Here is a 26,104-nt window from a genome sequence, read left to right as displayed (position 1 = left end):
TTGATGCCCCTGCAGAGTTGAGCTATATGGCACTGATGGCTCAGTTCTGCTCTTCGGTGAAATAGTATTTCCTTGACTTATCCCCTTGATGTTTCAAAGTCCCAGAAAAGGTGTGTGAGCACTTAAATGGGAACGAATGCCTTTGCAAGGGTGACATGAGGCGAAAAGGGGAAGTGGCAGTACATGGGCTGCACCGGCTCCTGAGCTGCACAGCATAGAAAATGCTCAAAATATCAGATGTGTAAGTTGAAATTGCCTCAAGGCAGCTTAATCTTATACGGGAGGAATTGGCATAGTGCATAAACCAAGCAGAAATGGGCCTTGGCAGCAGCGGAGGAGCAGCAGCGTCTCCGGGACAAGTTGTTCCGAACAGTTTATCGCTCGTGTGAGCTCACACTTGCCATGTTGCTGACCTGGGGAACGTGTCTCCTGGTTTGATCTCAGTCTGATATCGCCCTCGGCGGAGCAATCCCGTGCTTTATTCGAAACTGAGACGGCCTTTCGGGGAAATCCTCGATGGCTGCTTTCTGCCTGGGCTTTGCAGTGGTAGGGAGGGCTGCGGCACCACCCCTGGGGTGGTGGAGGCAGGCGGCAGAAGCATTCTTAGAGCTGGAAGGGGGAAGAAAACAGTTTAATGAAAATAATGCTTTCTCAAATATAGGTCGTTCTCTGCTTTTTGTCTCTCTTTCCCCCCCCCCCCCCCCCAAGTTGGGATGGGGTGGGCAGGTTTCGCAGTGTTCTGCGCATCCCAATGTTCAAATCAACTTGGGCGGTTTGGTGCCTCAGGACTCATTTCTGCTTCGTGATTGCTTCATGCTGGGACATTGCGGTGGAGTTATTTGGGGGAGAATTGAAAGCTTTTTTGTTGTTCTTCTGGATGGTTTTTGGCGCTGAGAAAACCTGTAGCCCTTGCAAAAACGTTCAGCATCCTTGAACTTAAACACTATCGTAACATCAGACCTCACTGGATTTTGGCTTGAGGCTTGCATCCGGAAGTATTAAAACGCTTGTGTTAGACAGGAATGTTACCCTCGATATAAATTTCCATATAAAAACCTCTACTTGTCGTTTCTCCATATATTCCCCCTGTTTGTCTCACCCTTATTTCTTTTTATTGCTGTTTCTGCTTGGCAAACACCACCACGGTCCTAGCTGCGTGTCAGCCTTCAAGGGTGCTTCTGCAGGGCAATGAGGTTTTAAAAGTAAAAAAAAAAGTAATTCTTAGACTTCCTGTAGGCTCTCTAGGGCTTTTTGCCCCCTTGTCTATGCCTGGTGAAGGAAATGTGTGAGCAGTGGGAAGGGGCTTTGGGTTGGGGGTGACATGGGGGGGAACTCCATAGACTTCTCCCAGTGCCTGGGTGGCTACAGCTATGGCTTTTCCCTCTGCGATGGGGCACCCTGTCCCTGCCTGGTCTCTCCTGCACTCCCCCAGTCCCGCTGCGGCGGGCAGGATGGCATTTACACCTTTAAAACCTCCTCCTCAGCTCTGTACTGGCGAAGGGCTGTGTGGTTGTTGGCTTCAGCCTCGGCGCCTCAGGGCATGATTTCAACCATGTCTATGGAGACCAATTTTCAACATCAAAACAAACCAGTGTAAGTGGAATTTATATTACCTTTTAAAAATGCAAGTCAACAGAGCTGAGGACTCTGCTTCGAGGAAGCCTCTTGGGTTTGTTCAGGGAATTACTACAAATATTTTACATCCTTTTTGAGACTCCAGGCAACCTCAGGAAGTGTCTGCTGAGGACAGCTGTTGAAATACCCCAGGTTGCATAGCTGATCGGGGATTTTTTGGGCCTGTGGTGTGAGAAAGCCCCCCCCCCCCCCCCCCCCGTCACCAAATATCCTACACTGCTTCAAAGCAGTGTCTAATTTTCAGAGCCAGGATGACCTTTCTAAACATCTAGATAGTATTTCCCCCCCTCCGAAGCATGGTGTTTTCAGCTTGGGTGATGGTGGTCAAGAGCAATCAGGGCGAAAGCCTTGATCCCAAGTGCCTGAGTGTGTGCAAATTTGGGTAAGCCCAAAGGTGAAGAAATATTCTACCGTCCAGAGATGGAAAATATCCCTGCAGCAATGTCATGGCAGTGGAAGGGTTGAATTCAGATAAGAAAAGGCTGCAGTGGAGGATGTGTCTGGATGCTGCCCAAAGCCCATTGAAGAGGCAGGTTAAAGATGGGTGAGAATGGGCTGGGGGTGCTCCACCCTCCTCTGAAATGTGCCTTGAGCACTCGGTGCTCAGACTGAATATCTTGGGAACTCAGTAATAGATGCTTAAAGCCAGAATCTGGAAATTTTACAAATGTCTCTTGTTTTTTTCCCAAGCTGGTTAGAGCTTATGCCATCTCCCACAGTATGGGGAAGAGAAAGACATACCAAGCTACTGGACTTAACATTTGAAAATAGCCTGGTTTAGGCATTTTGGCCTAGGTACAAGCATCAAATTATGTCAAGATGAATAGTGACTTAACTGCTAACTTTATGATAGGAGAAGGCTGTGCTGCCAGCTGCCAGCTTAGAGGTGTGTGTTAATTATCTTGGTACCTTGCAGGCAGGTGGATTTGAGTGGGATGTTGGTACTGGCTGGATCCTCGTTTCTTTACATATCAGCACCGCATCATCATACACCTGTAATGTGTATGTGTGCATAATCTTTCAGGAGAGCTTTATTTTCATCATTGATTGCCATGATGTGAATGTGGTGCCTCTCTAGCTTTTGTTTACACTTGTATGCAAACAGTCTTTGTGCAAAGTGCAAGTGGAAGCTTCACAAGAATGTCACTGGCCTCTTAATTTCTGCCAACTCCAGAAATGGGGGAGAAAATTCTTAAACTGAGCGAAGAAATATATTCCTGAAAAATGTTTACTTGTGATGGAACTGGGCAGCTTTCAACCTGGTATGATGGAAATTGTCACAGCCAGCAATGCCTCTACTGTATAGCAGGGGGGGAAAAAGGGCTGTTGGAGAGGGGGCAGCTTCCTGATAAAAGTGGGAAGCTGAACCCTAGCCACTTTGCTTAGAGATGGAGTGGGCTTTCAAAATGTGATGCTCTTGCAAAGGTTTCACTGTGGTTACAGTCTGATGTTTCCCAGCACTACTGGGGAAAACGATGCATGAGTCTGGCTTGCAGTAAGACATAAGCATATGTCAGCTTGATCTGCTCTGTGTTTGCAGCAAACAGAATAAACTGTGTCCTTTTGTGATCTTATTAGAAGAAACTACTGCTTGATTGTCCATGAAATTTTAGCACTTTATTGGAGATGTTCACTGTATAATTTAGGTCTTCCCTCATCAGCATACCAGAGCAAAGGCAGAAATCTTCCGACCCCATTAAAGTTTCATGTTACTATTTTGATCCTCATGATTTGGTTTTTAGTACAAAATCACTGGCCTCGCAGTGAGCGCTCGGCGTGTTGCTTCATGTTTTCCACTGCCTACCTACCTTTGCCAGTTTTTAAAGCTCTCATGAAACAAAACAGCCCTACTAAATATTGGGGGGAAGTCTTTAGACGGACCCTGGGTTGCAAAATTGTCTGGAATCTGGTTCATTATGGGAAGAGAAAGCAGCAAATGCAAACTTTAGCCTCAGGGTTTGAATCACTTCAAGGGTCAATTCATGTCTAGGAAGTGTGTCCAGACATGGTTTTCCTAGAAACACCATTATTTGCAGTGATCTTGTTCCTGCTACCTTCTCCCAGGCAGTACCTTTAAACTGGGCAGAAGTTAAATTTTTCTCCCTTGAAGCTGGCTTTTTATGCAAGCGTTTGCTGCTCACAGAGTTTGCTGTAATGCTTTTGTGGCCACTGCTGAGCGGGGTGCGACGGCTGGTCATCAAACTTGGTGCTGGCAGTTCACCATGGACTGACTACAGCAACCCCACAAAAACGTTACTAATGCAAACGATGGACATAGCATCAAAATGCTTTGTGCAGGCTACCTCCCTTTTTCTTTTTGGTGTGATTTTCAGTTCTTAGGCGTTTGGCATTGTAACAGACTGTGCTGATGGTAGAGCTTCTGGTAAGGGTGTGTAACAGCTTCGGAGCTGCTAATAGCAAACTGCAAATGCTTCCCCTGTGCCCGCAGGTGCCAGGGGAAGAGCTCCTGTCCAGGACAGCCATGTATTTAATGGGTCTCGGGAGGCTTTTTTGTGAATTTGTGCAGTTATTTTTCAGACTGATCTGAGCTTTAACATTCCCAACATCCTGCTGTAAGAAGGGGTTGGGGGGACGGGACCCAAACTGCATGCCATGTTCAAGATGTAGTGGATTTACATAACTGTGTAAATGTTCAGCTTCGTTCCCTGCTCCGTCCCCAATTATTCCTGATGCCAGATTTGCTTTCTGGAGCTGTGGTTTCCTTTGAATGGTCTGTCATAAACTTGACACTATCCTCCTGAGAGGTGGTGGCCAGTTCAGAGGCCTTCGCTGTTCAAATAAAGCTGGGATAACTTCCCCTGCCCCGTGCATCACTTTACATTTATGCCCTTTGGTTTTATTCGGCATTTTTTTCTCAATATTTGGAGCACTGTAAAGGCCCTGTTTTCCAGAGGATGGTCATCTTTACCTGAACAACTGGATATCATTAGCAAAATTTGCTGTTCCCCCTCTTCTATCCACTTCTTACTTCAAGGCAGGTCCTTTGATATGTTGCCTGTAAGAACAGCTCTGGCACAGTGGTATTGCCAAATTCCTCCTCCAGGAACACGATAGAAAGTATCACTTCATTTTTCTGCCATGGCATTATCTTTTTTGCTCACTCCCCTAATGTGTGGGTCATGCCTTGGCCCCATCAGCCTCCTGGGAGGTTGCTTCTGCTGTGATTGGAAGGGGCTTGATTTGCTAGTCCGGGCGTTTGCAAGTTGCTCCTTTGGCCTGCCTTATTTGTTTTTACGTGTGACCTTCCAGATCTCAGGAACATTACTATTTTCCTCGTTCATATACAACCTCAGCTTCTCAGAGGATGACTTATTGATTTTAATAATGCCTTTTACCCTGCTGTTTTGGTATGTTGGCTTTCCCTCTGCAGCCCTTACTCTGAGCTTCCAAAATCTGTTTGTTTTCCTAGTTTCCATGCCGCCTGCAAGAATTTCGCTCTTTTGACTTCCCACTTGGGTGTTTGTTGTATATATTCTGTATAGGAAACATTCCTATATATTGCACGTAGATACTCCAGAAACACTCAAAGTCCAGGAAGAAAATGTGACCCTCAAGAGGAGGTGGTCACAGGTTCAGATGTTTCTGGAGTGGCATCAGCAGGATTTAGACCTTGAGGTGTCTGTGTAACTTTCATGATCATGGTTTCAGACTTTAATAGCATAAATATGTTACTTTTGTCGACCCAGCTGGCAGGCTGCTAAACTTGAAAGCCTTTCTGTACGCTTGTTCGGGTGTACGGATGGGGATGGTGTATGCCTTTGCATAGGGAGTTTTTGTAGAGAGAACTGCAGAGGCTTGGGGGGGGAGGAATGAATGTTTCATTAAAGGTTTCATTAAAGCTATGTAATAAAGTGCACCAGAGTGTGTGTTTGCAGGGCAGGAGCTGCTGAAGTGCTTAGCTGAGAGCTGCACCTTTCACTTTCAAAGGTCTGATCTCAAGCATGTCAGTGAGAATGTTTCCCCTGTTTGAATATATACGTACTGTGGTGTTATGTAGAAATTATAAAAATACTATGTTAAAGTTTAAAAAATATTAATTATCCAGACTTATTTCTGGGAGGGAGCAGAGATGCAGAGTGCTGATGTCCCTTCTGGGACTGTTGGGATTCTGGATCAGAAAGTGAAATAATTTCTCTCTCAAGTGAGTGCAGAAACAGCATGTGACTGACATGGTGTGACTGCGTTTACAAACAAAACCTGGAGCTCAACTAACTCCAGTATTTTGATCTGCAGGAAGCATTGCTGTGTGTCTTGGCCACGCAGCCCCTAATCCAGTATCGAGGTGTTTTCTGAGATGCCAGGGAATAAATCAGCGGAAAACTTTAATACTACTTTGTCATATTGTTGTGACACAATGTTTGCAGCTTTTTCTGCTGAGCAAATATACACAATAAATGGGAGGCTTTAAAAAGAGTTAACTTTGAGATCACGTACTTTAAAAAAAATTACATGTTCAATGTACATAATCTATATCAATATAAAATCTGACTGTATTTTTTCCCATGCAAAAATGACAAAAGCTGTTGTGCTGTCCTTCAAGTTTGCTTTGGCAACTATAAGCCAACTCCATTTTATTAAACAGCTCTCTTTCCTCCTAATATATACAGAAATGTTTGCAGTATAAACATCTTAACTAGACATCTGCTTTTCCCCAGATATAAAACACAGTTAACTTCTTGCCCTGTTTCTGTTTGCTGGGGCTGATAACTTTTTCTGCTGGCCAGATGAAATAAAATTGGTTTTTGTACCAGATGCAGCACAGTTCAGTTTTGCGTTACGCAGGTGTTCCCCCAGCTGGGAAGTGTGGAAACGTGCCATTTTGCTGAGATGATGGTGAGGTTTAGAAATGTGAGGGCGTTAAAAATAATTCTCCATGTTAACAGTGGGCTTTGTCCCTGGTGGGCTCCATATGCCGAACAGCTGACTGGGGCAGCAGCTGTTCTATATTTTAATAGGAGAGTTATAAAGTTAGAAACATGGATGATCATTCAAAACATAAGCAACTCTCTGCAGTCATGGAAACAGGATTCAACAATAAACTTGCATTTGTGAGCCTTCCAAACAAAATAATCCCAGTGCACTGTGTTCAGGTGGTCTCGGGGAAGTGAATGAACTTGCATTTCTATTTCCTTAAGTTCTGTTTACTCAAAGTCCTATTTTTTTTTTTACTTTTTTCTCTCTGTTTTCTATTTCTGAGAAGATATTAAACTTTGCATGTGATCCTGATTTAGATTCTTCTCCAACAGTGACAGAGACTTATATGAGAATCTTTCCTGGAGCGTGTTATTGATGATGGTCATGCCGGTAGGATATAGCAAAGGCTGAGCAAACACTTTGCTCTCATACAATTTCTTGGGATTTCAGCATCCCTTTTAACCCAAGTTGCTATTCAAACTCTTGTTGCATGTTTGCTGCAGCTCTGTATCCTTTGCAAGGAACATACGAAGTCCTGCTTTCCTGGAGAATCGGATGAACCTGTGGGTTTCCCTCCTAACAACACGCAGGTTTTCTGGCACAGCGCAGCGTACAAAAGCGCTCCTTGTTCAGGCTCTGAACCATCTTCTCATTTTGATTATGGGCTTCTTTCGGACACTCTCACACTCGATCACGTACCGCACCCCTATCCAAAACAACACCAGCCACCCCCTTCCAGTTTCTTCACAGCCCTGCTGTAGTCCCTGGCTTGCTCTGCTCGCCTGCTTGTGTTTTGGTTTGGAGGGGCTGCTGTTATTTCAGCTCCTTGCTTCCATAAAAGCACTGTGATTAATGTCGTGCGTGGAGAGCGGTGCCCACACCCAGTGACTGCGTTTAGGTCTCAACCAACCTGTAGCAATATAATGGCAAACGCCTGGATCTGCGCTCCTGAGCTGTGTGATAACCTCCGACTTGCCTAGTTTGGGCTGTAAGTGGTCTTATATAGACCCTAATATTGCAACCAGACAGGAAGCGGGGTGGTTGGCAGGACAGTTTGTGAAAATAAAATGGGTTAAGCCAAGTCTATGAGCACGATGAGATGTGGAGGAATAAGCAGGCTGAATATGGCTTGGCTATGTGTACGAGCTGCAAGTGCCTCTGCTGTTCATGCCATTTGATAAGTATATAAATGTTATTTTTCTCTATATATAATGATCAATTTTGGGTCATTGTCAGATAAGCAGAGATTTAAAAGGAAGATTTAAAAGTGCTGGTGACGAAACTGGTGTAAATATTGGCAGAACATGAAGATAGAGTAAATCCTTGGGGCAGAACCTGGCAGCTTGGGGATGTCAGAGATGATTTGTGGCTGCTTAATTCACTGCAGGGACCAGCCTGGTGCCCCACAAGTCCCAGGACTGAAGGAGGCAAAGCCACTTCAGCCTCCTCTGGTCACCTATCAAGAGAAAACTGCCCATTTTAAACCAAGAAACAACAACAAAATCAATTGTTTCTTGGAATGGGCAATGCTGAATTACACAATTTGGGAAGTGTTCTGTGTAAAAGAACAGTGCTGATGCTGGGGGTAGAAGGGGGGTGCTGGAGGGCCAGCACAGCTCGTTTGTGAGGACAGACTACATAGAGAGAAAACATTATTTGACAAACTAAGTATGGAGGTGAGCATGTGCTGCTTGCCACAAGAATTGCAGGGAGGAGGAGGTCAGAGGCATTTTGCTCAGTACGTGTGCGGGATGAGGAGTTGCCTTTCAAACCAAGCAGATTTGTAGCGATGATGAATGGGGAGGAATCCCTCTGGGGAGAGGAAGGAGCTTCCTACAAGCCAAACTCTGTATCGGAGAGTTTTCACCAGGGGAAACGCCAATTAAATCGCTCTACAAAGCAACTGGGTTTGTATTGGTGAGCTCCTCTCTGCAGAGAGGGATGAAGGCTACTTGGGGTCTCACCCCACAGCTCTGGGGCCCCAGGCAAAGAAAATGCGACTCAGCGCCAGCACAATTTTTTGGCCTATGCCACAACCATGTGCTCTGACCCTTTTGGCAGATGAAGTATTTGTTTAAAGCCACAAATGACTGCCTGAAGGAATGATCATTGGATAATGGGGTCCTGCTCTGCAATTTGTCTGAGCGTGGGGGATGTGTCGCCCTAAACCAGAGCGGTTGTGGCCTGTTCTAAGTTATACTCTGGAGCGAATTTTTGCTGTTGTGCCGTGCAGGACCTCTGGATGCCAAGTCCTCCAGCTATGCTCATTGCTTCTTTGGGTATGTCCCCTGAAAGCAATCACTGAGGGTGACTGATATACTCAATACATATGAATCTGGGTCTGCACCACGAGGATTTTTTTTTTGTGTATAATGTATGCACTATTCACAAATATTTTCTATAGAAAATGAATTTTAAGTAGAAAAGAGGCTCCTTCCTGTAAATCGGCAGCTAACTAGCAATGTGTTTATGCTGGTATATTTTTCCTTTTTTTTAATGTCAGTAAAACTAAAAGTCAGTAGGTAATACATTTGTCCTCCTACAAAGGAATTGTGTTTTTAGTCTTCCATGAACTAATACTGTATGGAGTCATTCTGACTCTGCAGAACTCGATGGGGCTTTGCTGACTCCCACAGTAGCTGGCAATTCAGCCCTCTAATGCGACTAATAAACCTCAAAAAAGACTAAATACAATATGGTAAGAGATCTTTATTAAAAATTTTGTACATCAAAGGATTAACTACTGCATTTTAAACAAGAAACAAGATTTTACATATTACAAAAGATGTTATTAGTTCTTGAATTAGAAATAAATTTTATGAACACTGTACATGATACATCTGAGTTATAAGATCAGGAATAGGACCGAGTGCCTGAAAATGATATAACTTAATAAGCAAATGCACTCAATTCTCAGTATACAACATAGTACTTCTGGAAAAATAGCATGTTAACCACTGTCTGGAAACGCTGTATCCCTCTAACCAGTGAACTACCAACAGTGTTCTTGGGAGAAAGCACGGATGCACATGCCCTGCGTGGTGATTTTCCATTTGGAGTTTCCTTCATTGTTGGAGAAACTTTCTTCCTATGGTCTATTTTTCTTGGAGAGAGCAGAATGTTATTCCGTGGTATGGTTAACACAATCTGCATATAAAAACCCAATGCAAAACATTTCTCACAACGTAACTTTGCCTCCAACCCAGATTAGAAAAACCAACTGATAGCACATAAATGTCTACAGAAATAGATTTTTATTGACTGTTATCTTTTGCTACAAAGTAGTTAAAAGAAGAAATATATTTTTAGCTTATCAGATAACCATTACTTTGTGTATCATTCATACTATATCACTTTTTTCTTTCTGAGATTGTCAGTGTAGCTGCATTAGAATTTAAAATAAAAACAACACAGAAGATCACCTTTTAATTGCATGACCTATTTGGCTAGGAAGGGTGTGTGAAGTTTTACAGGATAGTATGAACACACAGTTCTCATACAAAAGCGTAGTATGTATCTAGTCCAAGAAAGGTAATAAAAAAGATTTAAATCTTTATACAGAAAGTGACAATGCCCATGTTATACTATGGAACACATCTACTAATTTTGAATTACAGGTGTAATGTGTGGATTAAAGATATCAACTTACTAAACAAATCTTAAAAAAAAAAAGAGAGCAAAATCTATAAATAAAATAGTAAGTGCTTTCTTTAAGATAATATTCTTTGGCTGCTTTAAGTGCCAGTGAAGGGTTATTGAAAACCACTAAAATGCGTAAGGTCCCACTATTATTGTTAATCTTAACACCGAGCTTGTACGATAATTCAAACTGTTGACTGTTAGCATCTCCAGATCCACAATGTGTTCTCTTGGTCCTGATAGTGATTTCACCAGTACAAGCATTGCACTTACGGCGCTTGTTTGCTGAAAGAACAATAACAAAAAAGTTTAATTCGGTCAAATCTAAAACGATTCCCTAGTTGCATCAAGAGAGTGCTTGTGTGTTACTACACTGTAAAAATGCTCTGTCTCAGTACAGAGATACAACGCAAGTATTCTTTTAACAGTTTTAAATGGCCATGACTAATCTCACACCTGGCTTTGCTGCAGGGAAAACTTTACCTGACTAGGGCTCAGAGGAATAAACTGCACTGCAAAATCTGTTTCTGGTTATGGTGACTCTTCTGAAGGATGTGAAAAGTGGTAATCTATCCCAGGATGGTCTTTGTTTTTATCCCTATCTATCAACTTTTAAAATATATGGAGAATAAGTAAAATGAGAGACCTAATGTCTTTAACAGGGATATAGCTTGTTCAGAGGAAGGAAACTCTAAGTCTATCTCATGGCTCATACTCCAGAAGAAGTTGTGCTCCCCTTGTAAACGCTGGGAATTTTTGTGACTGGTGTGCCTATTGCCATCCCTGTCTTGTACTGCTCCGAAGCTCTTTTCCCAGTCTGGGATCATGCTGCTGGGGAGCATTGACAGGCCTTGCCTTGTGGCATGCTGCTAGTTCACTAAACAGCTTCGTAATTTACAGATGATACTAAAAGGGTAAACTCCGTCTCTCCCTTCACCTACTACAAATATTTTTTTCACCGTGTCAAATGAGTAGGGTATACAGATGAATCCAATCCATCTGCTGTATCTGAGACCCAGCTCAGACTTTTACTAAAACAATAGGAATAACTTCTGAGTAAGCCTTTGTTTACCACAGTCCCTTGGCAGGAATAAACACATGCTTCCTTATTTAAGGCCTGCGATTCCTCGCTGGGTGGCAACAGAAGGTTGGAATTGTTAATTTAAAGAAAGTCAGTCCAAAGGCTAGATTGGGGTCTAACCCAAACTAGAGTTGGAGTGATCTTGCTCTTTTTTAAGCAAATAACTGTTTGCATTTTGGGGGTAGGTATGGGGTCTTGATGTGTTATAAATCCAGGGAAAAACGCTGGATTATAGGTTATGCCAGAACAAGTGAGATACAAATGAGTAGTTCCTTGTTCCCATCTTGGGGAAACATGGTGTAAATAGGCAATGCCATATCTTGGTACACTTTTTGGATGTATTATCAAAACCCCTTAATCTTCAGATTTGAAAAAAAAAAAACAAACGTGAAAACCTTCCAATTAATATATTTCTGATTTAAATTTTTTTGTGCTGATTCTGTTTTACTGAGTGTAAAGCCACATATGAAGCAAAAAGGATTTCCCAGGAACTTGTAAAACATTACAAGCATCCAAGAAAATTGGATTTCTTAAAAAAAAAAAAAATCTTAAAAAGCAGATGTTATAGACGCTTTCATTCATGTGTATCTACTTGAATGCATTACACCAACAGGAAATACTGCTATTGTAAGTCATTTGAACTTTCGTGGTTTTCTGAAATAGTTGCAGCACTTTGGGAAGATAAAGGTTTAAGTATGTCTCAACACAAAACCTTTGCAAGTTGGGCTGAACTTAGCACTCTAGAAATCAGTGCCCCATCCCAAGCTGCTATTCTTTACTTTTTCCCAAAAATGAGAAATTTAATAAAAGTAATTGTACAAGGAATCTTTCTATAATCCTCTCCTAAATACATATATATGGGGTGTTGGTACAGAGAGTGAAAAGCATAGAGGTATCTCATTTGTATCTGAGGTGGGTGTCACAGGATTCCTAAATATTCATGATTGCTACTAGTGTAGTATTCATTTGAGAGAAACAGTTTGATTCTCAGTTTAGAGCTTTCATGTAGAGAAGTAAAAGGCTTTTTAAAACTTGGAAACCAGGCACATTTAATAAGGAAGTATTAAGAAGATGATAAACTTTGGGATGCTGTGATACTCTTACAGGAACATTTGATGGATTTGTCAAAATGGCAAGGCGCTATAACACCTTGGTAGCACCAGTGGTCTTTATACCCGGCTCAGGGTCCAACTCCCGCCAATACTCACTCTCAGGTAAAATTCTCCATTTTCGTTTCCAGACTTGATCCGGAATGTGTTAATAGTATTAGGGTAAATAGTGGTTGCCTGAATCTGGAAGATATCAGAGGGCACTGTTCTGTCTGAACGGATGCTCATGTATTTGTACACAACAGAGTAAGGCAGCTCTCGGCAAATGGCATTTGAAACAGGGCAGACACAGCGGCTGAAAAACAAAAATGGATGAAACTGATAGTTGTAAACAAATGGTACTTGCTTTCTGTTGTATTTCATAATGTTGCCTGTTGAGGGTGATCCTAAAAAAAAAAAAAAGACTAATTTTTCTCTTACTTCTCAGATGTAAGGACATAGGGCTCTTGACAAGGATTTCTTGGGTAACAACGAAATCCTCCGTGGTAATTCCAGCAAATTTCATCCTCTCTGCATTCATTAGTAGTCTCGCACTCATTTATATCTAGGAGGAAGGAAAAGGGACTGTGTCAAAGCAGATAGAAATGCATTTGCTACAAAACCAAACACAATGTCCTCAAAACAACCACCAAAAAAAAGCCACCTGCTTGTCTGTTGAAACCCAACAGGTTTCTGTGTTCTTTACCTGCTTTTCTGGGGCCTGGCTATAAAGGATTTCTCTATGCAGAAATGGAACAAATTTGTTTATTGAGTGTTAATTAAGTCTGAAGATTTTTTTTAGTTGACTTAAGAAACATATCAATCATACGTAATGTAACTGTAGAAATACTGTGAAGTTTCTAACTAGCAAAGAATGATTTTATACCAGAAGATACCTTGTAGATAGAAGAAAAAGGTTTTGAGGAAGAATTATTATTTCCTGCCTTCTGCAGGTTCTCATTTTTAATTGCCTGAGTTTCATGGTCTAATTAAAATGCTTAGTTAATGGCTACATTTTAACTAAAAGAGCTTTGAAAGAAATAATGAAAATTTGTTTGTTGTGCAAAGTAGAGCTTCCTTTTTTGCCTGGGAAAATAGCCCTGAATGGAGCTGGGGACTGTCAGACTTGTGCTGTATTAATGCTCTATTATCCTGTCAGTGCCAGAACCCCACTTACTGTCTACCTATACGGTCTCCTAATATTAACACAGCCACAGAAAGGGTTTATTCAAATGTAATCTCTCAGAGGGCACAAACAGATTTTTAGATGGTCAGACTAACTACCCCCAGTTAGTTCCGTTTCTGCTGCTGTTCTTAAGAAGGGAAAGAAATTAATCTGAATTTTATAAAAAAATTATTAAAAAATTTGAGCTATTTCCTCATCCCTTCTGCCAATAATTAGTTCTAAAAATAATGACTTGTTAAATTGGTTTCTGGATTACATAAGCAATGCTTCTTGCACTTAATATGTTGTTCTGCAATATTCTCTAATAAGATGCAGAGACACTTAGCACCAGTGAGGAAAAAACACAAACTTTAATCCTCTGGCATTTGGTGGCACCTGACCAGAACATTTATTTTCTAAACACAAATCATCTAAGCTGCTCAAGTCTTGCATTTTTTAGTCCTGTTATCAGAAGAAACATATCTTTCATTTCTACTGTGGCTGGATTTAGGAACCTCTATAAAATGAAACATGATATAAAGCCATGTTTAGTGTCTGCAAAAAAGGCCTGATTTTTTTTCTGGAGATATTTATCTCTGAAACTTGGACTCACTACCTAGACATCTAAGACAAGTTTTACCAAAGGGTTGCAAAAACTGAAATTTTGTCCTAGGAATCTGAAAGACTTAGTTTGAGCTGAAGGATTGAAATATGACTTAATATAAGATATGCAATTAATCATCAAATGCTTTATCAACATATCTTTTGCTAACATAATGGTAATCCTGTCATGAAATACAAACACTTAGATAGCAAGTATTCTTAGTCTTGCCTGAAATGGTGATGTTAATAATGCAGTACTGGGACTGATGCAGTACTGGGACTGCTAAGATGAGGGCACTTACCTTGGCACGTTCTGCCGCCTACTACCTGGTATCCTTCAGGGCAGACACATGAGAATTTTCCTGGTTCATTGACACACTGATACTGACATATATAACTTGAGGTTCTGCATTCATCAGTGTCTGCAGAGAGCAAAGGAGCTTAAAGTTACTGCTTTTTAACATCTACCTTGTTACAGAACTAAATATAATAGCTAAATGCTGGTTCTAACAGGGAAAAAAATGAATTCTGTCTAAAGAATAAGTTGTCAAAAAACTGAAATGTACTGCTTAACGCCTCAAAGTTGCAAACAGAAGGGCTAGTTCTACTTGTGTTTTATCAATAAGCTTCCAAAATAAGAATTTTGGATTTGAGGAAGCAAAAGCTAAACTGGACTTCAGAACAGGTTTGGGAAAATAACTCTTGAAAGAATTCATACTTTTAGTATTCCAAAATGTGATTACTTTCATGAAAAACACAGAAGTGAGATTAGTTAGTAAGGCAAAAATACTGCCTCTGTATTTGTGCCCTACCCTAATGGAGTAGCTCTTTGGGAAAGAGGGTAAGGCCTATTTTTTGTCTTCAAATAATGTTCAGTGTATGCCATTCTCTTTTGCTTTTTTTTTATCCTTATGTAACCATCAGTACCTTGCTAGAGAAGTGTAGTGTGAAACAGAATTTAACAGTATATGCCATTAACCAGAAATTAAATTAAACCTATCAAAACTAGGGAATGGCTTGGAAAACAGCATAACTCCTTCCTACTACCTCTGAGGCTTGAGCCCAGTTCTTGATTTTGTCAGGGATGTCCCTGGAGGCTGCATACTTGCTGCTCCCTGTTCACTTGCAAGTAGGATTAGCTTAAGAAGCTTGGAGAGGGAGCATCTGTAATAGCTCTGCTGGCTTGTTTGAGGGCAGTGGTAAACCAAAAAGACCTCTTTGGCTCAAAGACTGGTAGAAAGGATATAGGCTTTAAGGGTGAGATCATCATGTGTCCAAAAAGAGATTAGAGGACCCCTGTGGAGACTCTGGCAGAGGAAATAGTGTTGATTGTATAATCATTGGGAGACATGCTGTTTGTATACACAGGCTTGAAAGCACCTCAAAAGCACAATTGTCGCTTCCTTAAAATAAATTTGAGGTTTTATTTTCAGAGGAGCCTAACAACACACAAAATTGCACTTGTTTTTAGTTTGCATTCCTTTCTTGATTCATTTAATGATCATCAGCATTAGACCACACACAATTGAAGTGAGTTTGTGAAATAAGTATTCAGAAGCCTTATTCTTCCCAGCTGTGATCTTAAGTGTAGTAATCTGTCCTGTTTTGCACTTACTATTGAAGAGAGATACCCATATCTACATGTACCTGAATGCAGCTGCAGCTACTAAGGTGTGTATTAGCAACCACATTTGCAACATAAAAAATAAATGTCTTAAGGGTTTTGGCTACAAACTGCACCCAGAGAGTGGCTCCACTTGAATTATATCCTTTAGTTCACAGGAAGACTTCTGGGAAAATGGTTAAAAACAAAAAAAATCACTCTTCCAAGACAAAAAATTGCTTACCTTCACAGTTGATTCTGTCACTGCTTAACTCAAATCCTGGATTACACTGACAGATGAAAGAACCCAGTATATTGTAACACTGTTGTGCACATGGGTTATTGGCATCACATTCATTTATGTCTGAAAGGAAAAATTACAGATCTTTATTTTGTGTAGCTGGTAATTAGGCTGATTAAGTGGATTAGTCCTTAGTCTGGGTCTATTACTTAGCAGAAGCTCAGTTGACTATATCAATATAGATCTGCAGTCACTGGAACAATGTCAGATTTATGCTTTACATTCCATGTAGAAAAAGAATATTTTTCCAGGAATGAGAGTTATTCTAATGTGTGATGAATTCTTCCAAAAATGTTTAGTGTGGCTATTAAACTCCACATTCCAGCGTCTTTTTTCAGGTATGAAATGCCAAGTCTCTATAAATAATTGATATAAGGAACTTATACTGATAAGACCTCTCAGCATGCAGTGGTTAAGATTTATTTGAGCTATTTATTACTCTTAAAATTTGTTCTTTTAAATTCCATTACAATTATAACATGAGCCTTTGAGGCCAGTAGAGTTTTGCAATGCTCTAAGGCCATATTGGGGGAAGGTATGTTTCTGTGCTAGATTTTTTCCATGATGTGCCCATCCTAAGAACATATGTGAGAACACTGTGGTATGAGAAGAGAAGCAACTTTTAATAGGAAGTTTATGTAACTGTAATCACCTCTGGAATCTATAACACTTGTTTTTCATAGGCTATTGGTTGACTAACTGCTGCTCCTCTGTCATTCACTCTGTAGAGTTTAGTGTCTTTTCCCTTGTATTCCTCCCCTGCATGTTTTCCATTCATGTTTGTGTTTATCAGATATAACCATTAGTAGAGAGCTGCATTTGAAAAAAAAAAAAAAAATCTTGAGTTCATGGCTCTTGCAAATGCTTATAAATGTCAGCAACACTCGGTCATTTACAGATACAACTAAAAACTGACAAAGACAACTCGGATTAGGCATTCACAAAACCGAAACCAATGAGGAGGATATTCATCCTCTGTATGATGAACCTCCTAGTCCTGAAAATGAATGGTAATAGGGGAAAACTGATTACACAGTTTCTTCTTCCTCCTTTTAGTCAATTTCTGGCAACAGTGCAAAGGATGTACATCATGACAATGCTACCAGAAGGGATAAATAAGCTAGCCAAAGCCACAATTCTGTTTGTTTTCCTTCCAAGAAATACTGACCCACTTTCAATATATGCAAAAGTTGTAACACAAATGTAATTGGTACAGCTGTCAAGTATCTGTTCTGCCAGATGACTGTTGCAGATGTGAAAGTCTGTCTTGATGCAGCAACCACTCATTTACAAGTTTTCTTAAGATTTACTTCCCCTTTCCTGGTGGGAGTATGCCTTATTAGGCTGGGAGGCCAGCAAGTCAGAGAAGGGGTGTTTTGGTGAAGCACCTAGCAAACTTGGAGCTGTCGTGGATTTGTGAGTGTAACTGAAAGAATACACCTCGCATTTGAGCCATGGAAAGGGTCAAGTAAGTAACAACTTGTCACATGGCTATGTTGTGTCCATGTGCCACTTGTTATCCTATCATTGGGTGAAAAACAAGAAATTCCTCTCTTACTTCAGTTCTATGCGGTGTGCCAGGGTACCTGGTAAGATATGGCAATGCTTGGAAGTAATGGTAGAAGCTGGAAAACCCAGATTGATTTTTATATATATAAAAATATGTATATAATATAGATTTTCATATATATAAAAACTATAGCCATAAAGAACTTCTGACCACCTCCATCACCAATCTCTTGATTTTTTTTTTAATGGCCGTTCTCTCTGCACTTCAGCAGACATAGTTACCTTTTTATTATTACTCTATCTAATTCTTCTAGAACAGAACTTACGATTTTAAACTTAACAGCAGTCTTAAAGTTTTACTGCAAGGCTTCCCTCAGTGCTTTACTTCTAAAGGGAGGATCACTTCTAAAAGGTCACTCTTCCTTAGTGACCCTTGTTTTCATTTTTAACATTATTTTCTAGATATTCAAATGTCACATTTATAGATGCTTTCTCTCCTCGCCATGTTTATCATATGCTGAGGATAATTACACTTAACTGCAGAGGTATAGTATTGCTTCTCCTGGTTTCCAGTTCCAGCCTCTGTGTTGCATGAACTGGGAATAATATCATGAAAGCCAATGATAATGCAAAGCGATCCACCAGAACTGAAAGAATAATTAAATCTAAGATTAAATAATGAATATAAACCCCCAGGGTTCCGGTTGCCAAACTAGATGCTCCTCTGAAACCTGCCATGCCAACAAAATAACAGGTTTTCAATAAGGCTCCAATTTTCTCTAACCCTCCTGTACTTCTCGGATCACTTGCAGGAGAGCCTCTCAATACAGCAACTGGTACGTCTTCCTGGTTGGTATTTATTTCTTTTAAGGTGGGATGAAGATACTTAAATTTCAACTGTGGCAAGTCATGTGTCAGTATTTGTCTCTATACTGAGTGAGCTCATGTGTAAGTACATGCGGAGAAGTTCTTACCTACACAGGTGTGGTTGTTGGATGCTAACTGGAAACCGGCATTGCACTGGCAATAATAGGAACCAGGAGTGTTCACGCATCGATGGTGGCAATATGGAGGCAGGGTGCATTCGTCGATGTCTAAGTTACCAAAAAAGAGAAGTTAGTTCAAATGGAATCACGGCACTTCACTGCTGCTGTCTTGTTTCCAAAGAAACTGTAAAGTTAATTGTGCTTGATTAAAAGCAGGAAAAAAGCTTATGTGAGCTAGGTGCTGCTTCTATGGATATTAACAGGAATGCTATTTTACTTTAACTTTTGTAAAAATCTGTTTTATGCTGATTGTCTTCCAGCCACTGAGATCAATACACATTCCAACTTTATTTTTTATTCAGTTCCACAGTACTGCTTAGTCTTGTTTATTTCGCATAGGTTCTGCTTTTCAACCAAGATTTCTCATGATCAGACATAATGCTGACCAACACGGTCAATGTGCCTTGTAACTCTTGTTTTTCCAAAAATTTGCACGCAGCACTCTTAGCACGTACTAAATCTTTTCAGCTCCATTAGGAAGAGTCCAAATTTTCTGTGCAAGTACAGGGGAATGGCAAGGATAGAAGATTAATGGGCCTGAAAAGGAAACAGGTGGTTGTGCCTCTGCAGGGATCCCCCAGAAACTGGCTTGCTCCCCCAAGGGGCTGCCATTGCTCCTGTTCCCCTCCCTGCCTCTCCTGCATACCTTTCCATACAGCAGCACTAGCACCTTCTCGCTGCGCTCTCTGCTGCCAAGGAAGGCAGACTGGCTGAAGTTGGTGCTATCTCAGGCAGTATTAACTTTCCACAGACTGTCCTTGCCGATTAGCCCTGGTTTTGAGGTGGAGCGGGCTGCCTTTCCAAGTTTCAGCATTCCTAATGTGCATTGGAGCAGGGTTTCACCTGCGAACCATACAAAATGTGCAACAGCCCATTCTTTTACCTCTCTGCATTTTAAAAGGTTTCCTTGCATTCTGGAGGAGATACTGCCTCTGTTCTTGTCTGAAAAACATTTTTTTTTATTATGCCACAATGCTGATCGTGCATGTATGTGCAGCAGCCGTCTTTAGTTGTGGCCTGCTTGAGCTTGGTGAAGAAATCCATGCCGTGTTCTGTACGTGTACACAATGTGAGATTTCAAAGGCTCAACGCTCAGACAAATAAGACCAGTTTTCACTGGAACAAAGAAAGGCACTTCCCATATCCATGCCAGATCTTGAGTTTCCTACCTCCAGCTGTTTCCACCATAGATGTGTTTAAAAAGAGGCCAAGACTTTTTTTTTATAATGAGGAAAGTGTTTGTTTTAATATCAAGTGAAAAAATAATCTTTAGAAGTTAACCCTTTTTTGTCAAATTTGCAGTCACTGTTTGGGGCTAAACTTAGCAGTGGAGTGTTTTGGATGGTTCTGAATGAAAAGGCTTATGCTGGAAAATTCCTGGCTATCCGTACAGTAGCGATTGTCGCTGTAACTCTTTTGTTGCAGAGAGAAATTTGGAAGTAGAAATGGAATAAATTAGGAGGCACGGTAGATCTCTTCCATCCTTGACTTTTACAGGACTAAGCTCTTACAAATTGCTGTTTAAAGATCTGATTATACAATATAGACATATGAGCAATGCTTTGCTGCTTAGGCACTGCATTTATTCACATAAATGCTTCCAGGATCTGACTCTAATTCAGTGGGAGTTTTCCTTGCGGGATTAGGCACATCAGCTCCATGCAGATCTAAGGGCTAAAGCATTATCTAATCAATTCGGCCAAATCTTCTGTTTGAAGTAATGCTGGAAAACAATTCATTCTATCTGCAGTTCCGTGTTTCAGAAAAGACTAACTTTGCAATATGTGAACAAGCAAATTTAAAAAAAAAAATCTCAAAAAAAGACGAAATGATTACTGAATTTAAATTAAAATCAATCAATTGTTAGAAATGAGTCCTTTTCTCCCTCTACCTTGAAGCCAAAATAGTCTGGAAAAATTTCTTTCAAATTTGAGAAACATTTCCTCCCATATGGAGAACCTCTATCAAGATCTGGCCCCAAGAACATTTTCTGGCTAAGTTGTTATAAAATCCCCAAAGACAGGCTTTATTCTGAAATGCTGACAGTACTAAGTGTAGGGATGTACTTATAATTTAGGTCAGTGTGTAATATGTAACACAGGTGTTATTCTTGGTTTTGACCTAAATAGAAGAAGGGAAATTTCACTTTCCAGACATCTTCATGTATAGATTTGGATACATAAATGTATTCACGTATAGATTTAAGGGTGTATCATTCTGCTGCTTTTCTTTTGAGTGCGGTAATGTGTCCCGCGAGACTTTCGGGTAGTACCCAGTACCTATGGGTCTTGACATTAAAAGTGCTATTGCATAGCAGTAATATACTTTACCTGCTCTAAAAAAATCTAGATAAACCCCAGCCATTTAAAAGGGGGAAAAAAAAAAATCAATGACCTGCCAAAACTATTCCTCTACCTACATTCCAAACTACTCATCCTACTCTTGCACAGAGAACTGAGAAAAATCAGATACATCTGTGTTTATATCAATTTGTCAGTTCAGGGCCTGATCCACATCTTTTGGGAAAGAGATAAGAATTTTTGGGTTGATTTCTACAGCCCTTGGCTCAGAACCCTAAAGAAAGAGCCATGCCCAGAAAATTAAGTTAGTCTAGATGTGTACTGAAACTTCGCCAGTTTCCTTCCTGCAGCTCTTGTTAGGCAGTGACTACCTATAGCCTTTGCAAGGCTTTTTGAAAGAGATTAAAAATAAATTCTTAAACACTTTCAAATGCAGGATCCCTAACACAAAGAAAAAGAGGAAAACTTGAAGTTCTGTTGTTCCTGTTCTGCTGAGGACAAAAAAAAAAAGCTTTTCTCCTAGGCTGCATAAAACCAGTCTTGTGCCTTTTTCAAGACCACCTCTTATATCACCTCATGATGTATATATTTGATTCTCTTATTTCATAGTTGTTTTTATTATCTCTGATAAACCTTAGGCTTAAGGTTGGAGTGCCTATAAAAGCAATTCATCCATTGAAATCACGATTAAAGAGGTGTTAAATAAAGGCTGAAGGAGGACTGCAGGAACAGAGTAATGGTACTTTTGCATAATGTCCCCAAATGAGGATGGAATAGGAAAGATGCAGTGTTTACACTGCACTTGGATTTAATTTAATGCTATACTTGTATAGGTCCCAAGGGTGCTGATAGTTTATTTTGGCACAAAGAATAAAGCGTAGTGGTTTATAAGTTGCGAATATCATATACCTGCATTCAGAGTTTCCATCTATTTCATTTATACTCATAAAACTGAGTACTGAAACAGACTGTGCAAGGGGGCTCTTGCAGAGCAGGGGTTAGGTCTGTGTGAAGGTAGTGCTTTGTCCTGCAGACCTGGAGTCAAGTCTTGCTGAGGTCAGTGGAAAGACATGCTTTAGTTTGTCGCTGTAGTAGACTTATGACTGTATCTGGGACATTAGGCAATACCCCAATACAAACAATAAACACAATGGTAACTATTAGGAAAATTAATCTTGTGAAGTTCAACTCCAAGTGTAGATTGTACTTAAAATGGTTTCTAGTTCCATGTTTTAGTGATTAATTATTGTGATAGTTATTATTCCATTGCATTTCAAAGTTATATAGCAATTTTACAGCACACATCTATATGCTTTATAATCAATATAAACTTTGCAACTTGTAGATAATGGAAGACAATAACTTAGTCTAGAGCAACACTTACCAACACATTGGTCCCCTCGTTTCTGATAGCCTGGAGGACACTGGCAGCTGAAGGACCCTCTTAAATTGACACATACTTGGTCAGTTCTACAATTATGGGTTCCAGTTGCACATTCATCTATATCTTTATAAAAAAAGCAAATGCAATATTAGTCATGAAGTTTACTCAAAATATTTAGCCTGTTGAAATGCTTCACCCATCTTCAAGCTACCTATAAGTGAAGGCAGCAAAGTTCAAATATACTCCAAAGATGTCATCTCAACGCTTATTCCATTTCCAGGACACAAAATGTTACCAGATTTCTAATAGCTTTTAATTCTGATATACTGCATTTGGAAATATTTTCAGATATGGTTATTTTAAAGAATCAGATACTCTTATTTGTCCAATACCATTACTATTTTGTACTTATCTCTATAAAACTTTCTGTAAACTCTTCCAACTTTCATATTTTAATCATTTGACTTTTTCGTTTTGGTTTTTTTCCCATGCTGGTTGTTTGTTGCATGCTGAATTACTCTGGAAAACTTCAGCAAATGTAATTCAGCCCTTTTTCAAGAATGAGATGAGTTAGAAATATGTTGTTTTGCTGATACTAAAGACTCTGGTGATCTCTTTTGCATGGTTCCCGTGCTCCATACTTTGGACAGGGACTTGGAACTTGGTACGTGGTGGCCTTTTCACGAGGAAGAGATCTGCCTCTTGTCATTCCCATGAAAATTCCCCTAATTCAGTCAATCTGTTAAAGTCTTTGGAAACAGTTTATGTATGTTTGTATTTGAACAGTACAGCTAAAAATGCAAATACTAGAGTGATACTTTTCAGTGTAATTGAGGCAGCTTTTAGTTCACACTAAATGCAGGTTTAGACAAGTATAAAAACAACATTTTGATTTTTGCCTATTCATTATAACTGCTGGAGGTACTTAATTATAATTAAACTGCATGTGCTGACAAATAGGTTGCTTAAAATGGAATTACAATTTGCTTTCTCATCTGAACATCCCAAATGTTTGGAGAGCTTTTTATTGTAACCTGACACAGTACAGTGAAAGGACTTTTTAATTTTGGCATTGTACACAATTTGGAGACTCTAGGCTGAATAAACAAATTCCTTAAAACTTATGATCTCTAGTTTACAAATCTCAGCTGACCTCTCTATTTGTATAGGCACTGGGGACGTTAGAACATCACCAGTGGCAGATTCTGGGTGGTGCTTTGGAAAAAATGATGGATTCTTTCTCATAGCAAATGAAAACAATTTTGACCACAAGATTCAATAAAAAATAAACCATCAACAGTTTGAATTAATTCTCAATGTTTGCTCTTTCCCCAAATGTCCAAATATTTTACATATATCTTTTCTTTATCTGACAGGAAAAATAAAGTCCTTTTATGTTAGTCTGCTCTTTGCATTTCTGCATAATATCAGTCCTAAACTGCTGTGTTGATGCAGGACTTGCTGACTGCATTGTTCTGTACTGACAGCTGAAAAGCACATTCTCAGGTGTAAAGACTTTCGGGGACTATAGCTGGCTGCCTCATACCAACCTGACACATCATTAAATGCTTGAGCCAAAGCACGGTGGAGTTCAATGTAAGTCTTTGCAGAGACTTCACTGGGCTTTGTGTGTACTCCTAGTTTCTACAAAAGTTGAAAATAAAATGGCTATAATACTCATACAGTTCAAATCCTTTTCGTTGCAGAGTGTACCGGAACAAAGAAACTTTATTCGATCTTTAGGAACTTCATGCATGAGTAAACTTAACATGAGTTACCTTTTTAAAATGGATTAGTTAAAATGCATGTGCTGGTTTTGGCTGGGGTAGAGTTAATTTTCTTCATAGTAGCTGGTATGGGGCTATGTTGTGGATTTGTGCTGAAAACAGTGTTGATAATACAGGGATGCCTTCGTTATTGCTGAGCAGGGCTGACACAGAGTCAAGGCCTTTTCTGCTTCTCACCCCAGCCCACCAGCGAGCAGGCTGGGGGTGCACAAGAATTCGGGAGGGGACACGGCTGGGACAGCTGACCCCAACTGACCGAAGGGATATTCCATACCATACAATGCTGTGCTCAGCATATAAAGCTGGGGGAAGAAGGAGGAAGGGGGGGGACATTTGGAGTGATGGCCTTTGTCTTCCCAAGTAACCATTATGTGTGATGGAGCCCTGCTTTCCTGGAGATGGCTGCACACCTGCCTGCCCATGGGAAGGAGTGAATGAATTCCTTGTTTTGCTTTGCTTGCGTGCGCGGCTTTTGCTTTACTTATTAAACTGTTTATCTCAACCCAGGAGTTTTCTCACTTTTACCCTTCTGATTCTCTCCCCCATCCCACCGGGGGGGGGGAAGTAAGTGAGTGACTGTGTGGTGCTTATTTGCCAGCTGGGGTTAAACCATGACAGTGCATTAAGTCCTTATGTTGCCATTTGCATCCATGGCTTGTTAGCTTAATTTCTATGGAATAATAAGCTACACCAGCTAAAATGAAGCAAACTAGATTGACTTATGCACTCAAGGTCTTTGATTTTTTTTTTTCCAATGGTAAGTTCCGTTTGGAAGAAAAACAATTATTCAAAAGTACTGTTTGATTGCTAGCTGCCTCCTCATTTGGAAACTCTTGGAGGATTCGATGTTGTGGCCGCAAAGACCTGTGTTTTAAGAACAACCTGTTCTTGAGACTTGTTTCAAGGAATCCTTTAGAGCTCTCCTAAGCTTTTTACTCAAGTTAGGATCCTGAACTGGGTTGCATATTAGCTGTGACTGTACGTCCTGTCTGTCTTCTACATGCCATGAAAATGCATATTGGTAAGTGGCGTATTCTTGGTGGACTTCAGAAGAGCTTTATCGGTGTTGCTACTCTGCATTGTCATGGTACTTTTTGCTATTTTGGCTGGTTTTGCTGGATGGCTTTTGTTGAGATGTGAGTCCCTAGGCAAGTTAGGGAAACAGATGCATGGAATGAAGTATTGATGGGAGTTCTTTGAAAACTCCAATCCTCTCTTTTTGTGGACTGTACTGAACTGTCTAAGGTGGGCAGTGAAGGTGGACAGGAGAGCAGCCTGTTGCCTTCACTGGGGAAGGGCAGGAGGTTGCCATGCTTGGAGCAGTTCTGCTCACATCTGTGCAAAGAAATCAGTAATGTTAGAGGAAGGCTGATGGCCCTGAAGATCGTGTTTCTTAAGTGCTTCAAGGAAAATATTGTGGGAGGAGAGCAACAGGCAGCTAGAAGGGTTTCAGTGCTGGAACATTCAGTTCTGAAATCTCTAGTATTGCAATAATTACAGATACGTCTACTGTTGTGACTGATACAAGGGTGAGGAAGCGAGTGGAAGATTTCAGTGCTGAAAGCAGTGCCAAATGTGAATTGTATTGGTGTGATACCAGAAGCAGCCCAGCCCTTGTGGAGTGCAGAAAGAAGCACTGGTAGATTTTGCAATGTGATGTGGCTGCACAGATCTCTGCATCTATGCCTTTGGTGAGTGAGGCCCAAAGAGAAGTCTTCAGCTTCTTGGCACTTGGTGTGACCTGAATCATTCTCCATTAGAGAAACAGCCTTTTTTTCTAGCTGTCCTGAGAGTTATTTGGAGCAATAGAGGAGTGGAAGTCATAGGAAGGAAGCAACATTGATGCTGGAGGTCTCCTTGGGATGAGGCAGATCAGCTCCATTTTTCTCTGAGGTGGCACAGGTAGTTATCTACCAATACGCACACACGCGCTTCTCTCCCCACATGAAATAGCATAATCTTACACTGGTAGTGCTAATATTGATCTGGGATTCCCGCTTACGTGTTCATGGTTCTTGAATGGGTAGA

General features: G+C 40.5%; 1 protein-coding gene across 3 annotated transcripts in view; it reads right to left on the bottom strand.

Moving 5' to 3' along the window:
- Positions 1–9,259: 9,259 nt before the first annotated feature.
- Positions 9,260–26,104, bottom strand: part of EFEMP1 (EGF containing fibulin extracellular matrix protein 1) — a 50,263-nt gene continuing 33,418 nt past the window's right edge. For all 3 annotated transcript variants that reach the window (XM_076335175.1, XM_076335177.1, XM_076335176.1), the window contains exons 5-11: positions 22,290–22,412; positions 18,534–18,653; positions 15,994–16,113; positions 14,449–14,568; positions 12,820–12,943; positions 12,499–12,694; positions 9,260–10,494 (exon numbers count right to left, since the gene is read on the bottom strand). In XM_076335175.1, the coding sequence (XP_076191290.1) occupies positions 10,336–10,494; positions 12,499–12,694; positions 12,820–12,943; positions 14,449–14,568; positions 15,994–16,113; positions 18,534–18,653; positions 22,290–22,412 (962 nt within the window). In that variant the 3' untranslated portion in view covers positions 9,260–10,335. The remainder of the gene's footprint in view (positions 10,495–12,498; positions 12,695–12,819; positions 12,944–14,448; positions 14,569–15,993; positions 16,114–18,533; positions 18,654–22,289; positions 22,413–26,104) is intronic.

This window comes from Aptenodytes patagonicus, chromosome 3 (assembly GCF_965638725.1).
Source record: "Aptenodytes patagonicus chromosome 3, bAptPat1.pri.cur, whole genome shotgun sequence".
Lineage (NCBI taxonomy): Eukaryota > Metazoa > Chordata > Aves > Sphenisciformes > Spheniscidae > Aptenodytes > Aptenodytes patagonicus.
The sequence above is the reverse complement of the archived record's forward strand: the minus strand, read 5'-3'. Positions and strand labels throughout refer to the sequence as shown.